Source organism: Neopelma chrysocephalum, unplaced genomic scaffold (genome assembly GCF_003984885.1).
Source record: "Neopelma chrysocephalum unplaced genomic scaffold, ASM398488v2 Primary Assembly neopelma1_94477, whole genome shotgun sequence".
NCBI classification, from domain to species: domain Eukaryota; kingdom Metazoa; phylum Chordata; class Aves; order Passeriformes; family Pipridae; genus Neopelma; species Neopelma chrysocephalum.
In genome coordinates this window covers 16,798-24,181 of record NW_020923184.1, presented here as the reverse complement: position 1 = coordinate 24,181, position 7,384 = coordinate 16,798, and the positions used below count along the sequence as shown (strand labels likewise).

Below are 7,384 nucleotides of genomic sequence, written 5' to 3'. Positions count from 1 at the left end.
GGGCACTGCCAGGGCAGCTCAGGGACACCAGCAGGGTACAGACAGAGCTTCCAGGGGCTCAGCACTGGCAGGAGGGCTGAGAGCTCCCTGCAGGAGGAATCTTGGCAGGGCTGCACATGGTGAGTCTGTGGCTGCAGGGCAGTGCAGGGGCAGCTCCTGGAGGCATCTCCTAAAGCTGGCCCAGCCCCAACTGATGGGATGGGTGAGCAGGGGGCTGTTTTGGGGCACTTTGGAAGAGCTGTGAAGCCGGGAGTGCAGCCGGGGGTGCCCAGGGCTGTGGGGCAGAGCAGGGTCCTGCAGCCCAGGGCTCTGTGCTGGGCAGGGACTCTGCTGCCTGCCAGGGGCAGCTCTCAGCCGGCCCGGGGAGCTGCTCCCAGGGCTGGGGCACAAGAGCTGTGGGCAAGGAGCAAACCTGGCAGCTGAGGGAGGATCTTTTCCATGTCTCTGTGTTGCAGGGTCAGACCTGCTCACAGCTCCACACCACTACACCATATTGAATGGAGAATTTTTTGCAAAGCTCAGAAAAGACAGGGGCTACAGGAAAGGAATTAGTCCTGAGGTGTGTTTCCTGCTTAGGCATTGTAGCAGAGACCTTGTTATCTCAGTTCAGGCAGCTGCACTGAAATTCAAACTCTTTTATTCTCAGAGATGAATCTTTCAGGCAGGATCAGAGATGAGCACAGGATCCTGGGCAGTGCTGAGCCTTCCCTTGGGGGTGGGCACTCTCCTGTGCCAGCCCTTGGCTTCTCTGTGGGAGGGCTCCTGTCCTGCTCTGTCCAGCAGAGCTGCACCTCTGGGCTGGCACAGGGGACACTTCACAGAGCTGCCCTTTCAAGCAGCGCTGCCCTGCTCTCAGCACAGATCTTGCTGGGGTTTTTCGAGATGAATCTGAGTGTGAAGTCATCTTCAAGGCAGCCCAAGGGAAAGTGCAGGGCAGATGGGAAACAGACTGAGAGGCACTGCAGCTCTCCTGGCTCTGCAATAAGCAATGGAGAGCTCAGCCCTTCTCCCTGTCCAGTCTCAACACTCTGCAGATTTGTCATCAGAAAAATTTGCCCCTAAAAAAACACACCCAAGTGTTGTGATTGTAACCAAAAAACCCAGTCAAAATTATTTTGAAGATACACTGTGCCTCTCTTTTGCAGCCCAAACTGCTCCAAGAAAACAGTACAGGAATTGAACTTTTCCATCAAAGCTGGGTTCCATGTGACATCCCCTGTGATCATGAGAGCTGTCCCAAACCAGCTCCATGTCTGCACTGCAGCAGAGCAAAGCTGAGTCCTTGGCAGCACATGGCCAGAGCTCCTGCTCCTCAAAGCACCCTCAGAGAGCACAAACCAGAGAAAAGAAATGCCTTGACTTGGAGGGGATTTCCCTGAAAACTGCACTGCCTTTGCTGAGAGGGGGCTGTCTGAATTGTTCCCTGTGCTTTCCTTTTCTCAACAGATCCTGTGCTAAGTATCAGCAAATGTCCAACAGCAGCTCCATGGCCCAGTTCCTCCTCCTGGCATTTGCAGACAGGCGGGAGCTGCAGCTCCTGCACTTCTGGCTCTTCCTGGGCATCTCTCTGGCTGCCCTCCTGGCCAATGGCCTCATCCTCAGCGCTGTAGCCTGCGACCACCACCTGCACACCCCCATGGGCTTCTTCCTGCTCAACCTCTCCCTCACAGACCTGGGCTGCATCTGCACCACTGTCCCCAAAGCCATGCATAATTCCCTCTGGAACACCAGAACCATCTCCTACACAGGATGTGCTGCACAGGCCTTTTCCTTTCTATTCTTCATCTCAGCAGAATATTTCCTTCTCACCATCATGTGCTACGACCGCTACGTTGCCATCTGCAAACCCCTGCACTACGGGACCCTCCTGGGCAGCAGAGATTGTGCCCACATGGCAGCAGCTGCCTGGGCCACTGGGTTTCTCAATGCTCTGCTGAACACAGCCAACACATTTTCCCTGCCCCTGTGCCAGGGTAATGCCCTGGGCCAGTTCTTCTGTGAAATCCCACACATCCTCAAGCTCTCCTGCTCACACTCAGGCTACCTCAGGGAAATTGGGCTTATTGGGGTTAATGTGTCTTTAATATTTGGTTGTTTTGTTTTCATTGTTTTCTCCTATGTGCAGATCTTCAGGGCTGTGTTGAGGATCCCCTCGGAGCAGGGACAGCACAAAGCCTTTTCCATGTGTGTCCCTCACCTGGCTGTGGTCTCCCTGTTCCTCAGCAATGGCTCGTTTACTTACTTGAAGCCCCCCTCCATCTCCTTCCCATCCTTGGACCTGGTGGTGTCAGTTCTGTACTCCGTGGTGCCTCCATCACTGAACCCCCTCATCTACAGCCTGAGGAACCAGGAGATCAAGGATCCCCTGAGAAAACTGATAACTGGGTGTTTTTCAGAAGCAATAAACTTTCCTTCTTCTGCATGTTATGTACCACATTAAAGGCCAATCCTTTTATGTACTTCCTTAAAGGCCCACCATATCTTCTCTATTTTTTGCTCTTGGTAGGGGTGTTATTTTTGTGACAATTTGTTCACACAAAAAAAATCTTCATATATAAAAATATATATATAAAGATTTATATATAAAGATATATAAATTTATTTGTATATAATCATCATTTCAATTCAGTGTTTGCCTTTCTAGCCTGGCCCAGAGGCTGTACAAATTGGCAATTGTACTCACTGTGTGCTTAAACCAAATAAAGAACTCTGCATTGACTTGTTTGCCTGACATCTTCCCTCTCTGACTTCTCTGCAGCTGCAGGGTCGGTGCCTCTGTGCAGAGCTGGGCCAGAAAAGAGTCCCAGCAGAGCAGCACTGCCAGGGAGCAGCAGCCCTTCTCCTGCAGGGCCTCCTCTTCCTTCCCTTCCACACTGTCCTGCAGAGCCCTGTGTTGTTGGAGGCCTCAGTGCTCTGGCAGTCGGTCCCAGTCCTGCTGCAGGACTGTCCAGGGACTGCAGGCAGGGACAGCCACGGGCACTGCTGGCACAGAGCTGACCTCTGCAGCAGCACTGCCATCCTGCAGGGGCATCTCCTCAGGGCAGGGCCTGAAAGCTTCAATCTGCTTTCCACTTTGCTCTCCAGGATGTGCCCAACACAACGCCCTGCAGAGGAAAACAGCAGAGAACAGCACAAGGGTGGGAGTGCTCAGGGTGGGGGCACCCAGCAGTGCCCTGGCACAGCCAGCGCCACTCCCAGCACTGGCCTCTCACCCCAGGCCATTGGGCTTGTTCTTCCCTCCAAGGAGGGACATCAAATGACCAGCTCAGGAGTCCATGTTTGCACTGCATGGACAAGACATGCCCATGTGTCACAGCTTGGGGCTGGGTGGGTGGAAGGCTTAGACAAAGTTGATGGCAGAAGCCGTCTCGTGGAGTTACGAGGTGCAGAAAGGACCCCCTTGCTTTCTAAATTCCTTCTCAGAGAGGAGCCTGGCTGTGGCTGGATCCAATCTCAGGCTCAGATTTCGATTTCAATTGAAGGAATTATGGAGGTGTGATTCAATCACTTTGTCCTGCAGGTTTTAGTAATGGCAAATCAGAAATATTTATATGAAATTAACTATTTATTGTGACAATTGATCAGACAAGTGAACAGAAAAAAGACCTTAAAGATTATTGTTTACTGCACAGTATAGAAGCAAAAACCTCCTAGCAGTATAGTGTAAGATAGGACAGTGTAGCCTATCAAAGTCATTCTATTAAAGCAATTGGATCAAAGCCAGCAAAAAGAAACAATCCTGAAGCAGAGATTGAGGTAACTCACCCCACAATGACAGGGGGGAGTTCTCTCTCTTTCACTTAACCCCTGGGCAGTGACCATGAAGAGCTGTCCCTGCTCCTTGGGAGAAGCTCCACACACTTCAAGGAAGTCTGTGGAAGAATCTGCCACATGAAACTTGGACGGGGTTTTTACAGTTATCAAGGGTTTGACTGCCAGACATATTTGCAGACCAGGGAGCAGCTTATCTGTCAAATCCTGCTTCAAAAAGCAGGATGTGTGATTGAAGTTTCAAGAAGCATTTTGGGTTCAGCATAATTCAACATTAAAAACACCACCTTGACACCAGCAGTAAATCACCACAGAGACCTTGCATTGTTTGCATTCTCTGACCATGGTTTAGGTATTATCAGAGCAGAGCATCCTGCCAGAAATGGCCCCTTGATTCCATGAGGTTCCAAAAACTCTCAGGGTTCCTTTGGTTCCATGAGGCCCTGCAGTGTCACAATGGCTCCGTGATTTCACGATGTTCCAACATATCCCAGAATTCCCTTGGCTCCAAGAGACTCCCCAGTGTCCCACTGGCCCCTGGATTCCAGGAGGCCCTGCAGTGTCCCAATGGCCACTCGGTTCCATGAGCTCCTGTTGTGGTTTAGCTCAATTTCCCCATCCCATGCTGTGCTCAGATGCCGTGAGAACCGCAGAGAACCAAGCTGAGAACACGCCGGGCCCTGGTCCTCTTTGGTGCCCGGGGCTGCCCCGAGAGGGAGTCCCCGGCCGCTGCCCCCGGAGCCGCCGCGCCGTCCCCTGAGCGCCGCTGAGGCGGCAGCGCTGGAGCGGGGCCGTGTCTGCCCGGAGCCGCCGCTGCCACGAGGCTGCCGCCGCTGCCGCTTTTGGCCTGCGCTGCCCCGCAGCCGCCCGGCACCGGCTTCCCAACACTGCCGGCGCCTGGAAGTGGAGCCGGCGCTCCTGCAGCGCCTCGGAGTCGCTACTCCGCCGCCACAGCGGCTGCCGCCGGCGTCTGTGCCCGGAGCCGCCGCTGCCACGGGGCTGCCGCACTCACCGCCGGGGTTGCCGCTCGCGCAGCCGCCGCTCTGCCCCGGCTGCACCGGGACCCGGCACCGCCTCGGGCCTGCGCTGCCGCCTCAGCGGCCACAGGGCACAGAGGGATGGGGGGACCTTTGCTCTGCAACTGCTGGGGCCTTGCTTTGTTCTGCTCGGTTCTTTGCTTTAGGAAAATTGCTGTTCATTTTCATGCTCCACTGGAACACCTCACCAGTTCCAGATGTTTCCTAATCCGAGGGGAGGGGTTTCTATGGCATCGGAGGTGCCGCCCCTCAGGACACATTGTCAATAAACCATCCAGCTGACTGGGATGGGTGTAAGAGCTGGGGAACACAGGATAATCAGTCATCCCATGAAAACCTTGGAACATTCCCTACCTGAATCATAACCCAAATGGAACAGTTTAGATACAATTCCCACATAGTTTGGAAACTCCAGTCATTCCTGACACCAGGATGGAAATTCAGCAGATAACTAAAGCCAATCACCTTAGGAGCCCACAACCAGCGGTGCTGCGGGAGGCCCTGGCAGCTCCCCAGCACCTCCCTCTCAGTGGGACACCTCTGGCAGCCTCTCCCAGCTCGGGAACCCTCCAGTTTGCAACACTCCAAAGAGCGTCGCTGATGCCCAGGACAATTCTGATCCCCCTCAACAAACACTCCTCCAGCTGTGACCCTTGTCTGTTGGCAAACACAAAGGGATTTGGGGGAGTGTTTCCCTGACAAGAAGGAGAATTTGGGAGAGGGACCTTTCCACACCCAGCTATTGATGTGTGCACACATCTCTGCCTGGGTGTGGGTGTGAATTGACTGTGGTGGGAATGTTGTTCTTGTGAATCTATAATTCAGTCACTGTTAAAATTGTAGCAAATGCTATTGAACCACTTGATAACTGTTCAATTGACCAATGATGAAGTGCTACTAATGTCTTTTGCCCCCTTTTCTTTGGATCCAAATCCTTCGCGCCTTGACCCTCTTGTATCCCAAGGCTCTGTGTAAATCATTCCCTTTCATCAAAAAATATATATTTTTTGTGACTTCCACTTTAAAATCTTCCTCCTTAGCTAAACTACAAAACAACTCCAATTAGCTTTTCAAGTCTTGAAGACATGAAGACACTTAAAGGAATGGAAATATTTTGTTTTTCAGTGTTTTAATGGGTCCCACAGTGTGTTTGGAGTTGCATCAGCTGTCAGTCCAAGATGGGCCATGTCAGAACTGATGAGGTTTGGGGGTGAGGAGCAAGGTTGATCATCCAGGGTCAGTGTGGATCTCCTGAGGAGACACTCAGCATCAAGATCACTTGGAGAACACCTCTATCACCTCTCCTCTGAACTAAAAAATATCCATCATTGAATTAAAACAAGAAAAATAAAAACTTTGAAAACTTGTTTTGAAATTGCCTTGAAGACAATTAAAGGAAGACAAAGAGATCCTGAGGGATTTCTGGAATTTAATGAGCCCCACGGTGTGTTTGCAGCCCAGCCCATGACCCTGAGGTACTGAGAGAAGATTGAAGCAGCTGCTGAAGAAGTCAGAAGCCAAACTGCAAGTCCCTTGAAGCATTGCTGGGCCCCACTGAGGGCAGGCACTGACAAAGCCTCCCCAGGGACTCCTTGGAGCAGATCCTTGGAGGCCAGGAGTGCAGGCAGACAAAGGCTCTGGGCAGGCCCCTGCAATGCTGAGCAAAGCCTGGCTTGGTTTTGTGGAGCACAGAGGCCAAGGCCTGAGCCCCAGGCCCTGGCCCAGCAGATCCTGTCCCTCCCGGCTGGCTCAGGGCTGTTTGGGGGGCAGTGGGATGGGAGGGGGAGGAACAACAATGGCCAAAATTGGGCAACCCCTGCCAGACTGCTGAGGCAGGGGCGAGGCAGAAACCAAGTGCAGAACCTGCAAGGCAAGTTGCTTGTGGTGGCCTGAGTGGCAGAGGCAGCTGCCAGAGGCAAGGGGACAAAGGCCTGGGTGCCTTTGGGCCTTGCAGCCCTGCCAGAGCCCTTGGCCATCTCTCCTGAAGGCTGTCCTGCCCTGACCCTGCTGCTGCTCTGGCCTTGCAGGCTGCACACACCCCTCCTGCTTTCCCACCCCCCTCCCAGCAGCATTTCTAGACCCTCCCTGATGTCTTTGCACCAGCTCTGGCTGTTCCCTGGAACACAAAGCCATGGGCTGATCCTGACTCCCTCTGGGTGACCTCTTGCAGCACAAGGGTCCCCATTGAGTGACATCTCTTTTTCCTCACCTTCAGTCCCAACATTCCATGCTACTCTTTGTGGAGATTTCATTCTATTTCCAATATGGAGAAAAACTCCATCCTGTCAGATCTCCTCTAGACCCTCTTCAGTTCTTCCTCATTCCTCCAGAATGGGGAACCTCACAGACAGACAGACCACTCCACATGTGGTGACCCCAGGGCTGAGTCCAGGGGGTTGACAATTCCCTTGTCTGCATGCCCACACTGCCCCTAAGGCAGCCCCATGCGCAGTTGGCCTTAAATCAAGGGGCCATTCTGATTCTTTGTAACGTCATGGAATCAAGGGTCATTGTGACACTGCAGGTCCTCATGGAACCAAAGGAATGCAGGGACACTGTGGAACCTCATGGAACCA

The 7,384-nt window shown here is 52.9% G+C and overlaps 1 protein-coding gene across 1 annotated transcript; it reads left to right on the top strand.

The window, feature by feature from the left end:
- Positions 1–1,468: 1,468 nt before the first annotated feature.
- Positions 1,469–2,398, top strand: LOC113980509 (olfactory receptor 14A16-like; the record flags this gene model as incomplete). Its single annotated transcript, XM_027707739.1, has 1 exon — positions 1,469–2,398. A coding segment is annotated over exon 1 (930 nt), but the record flags the coding sequence as incomplete, so codon positions are not given.
- Between the last annotated feature and the right edge of the window lie 4,986 nt (positions 2,399–7,384).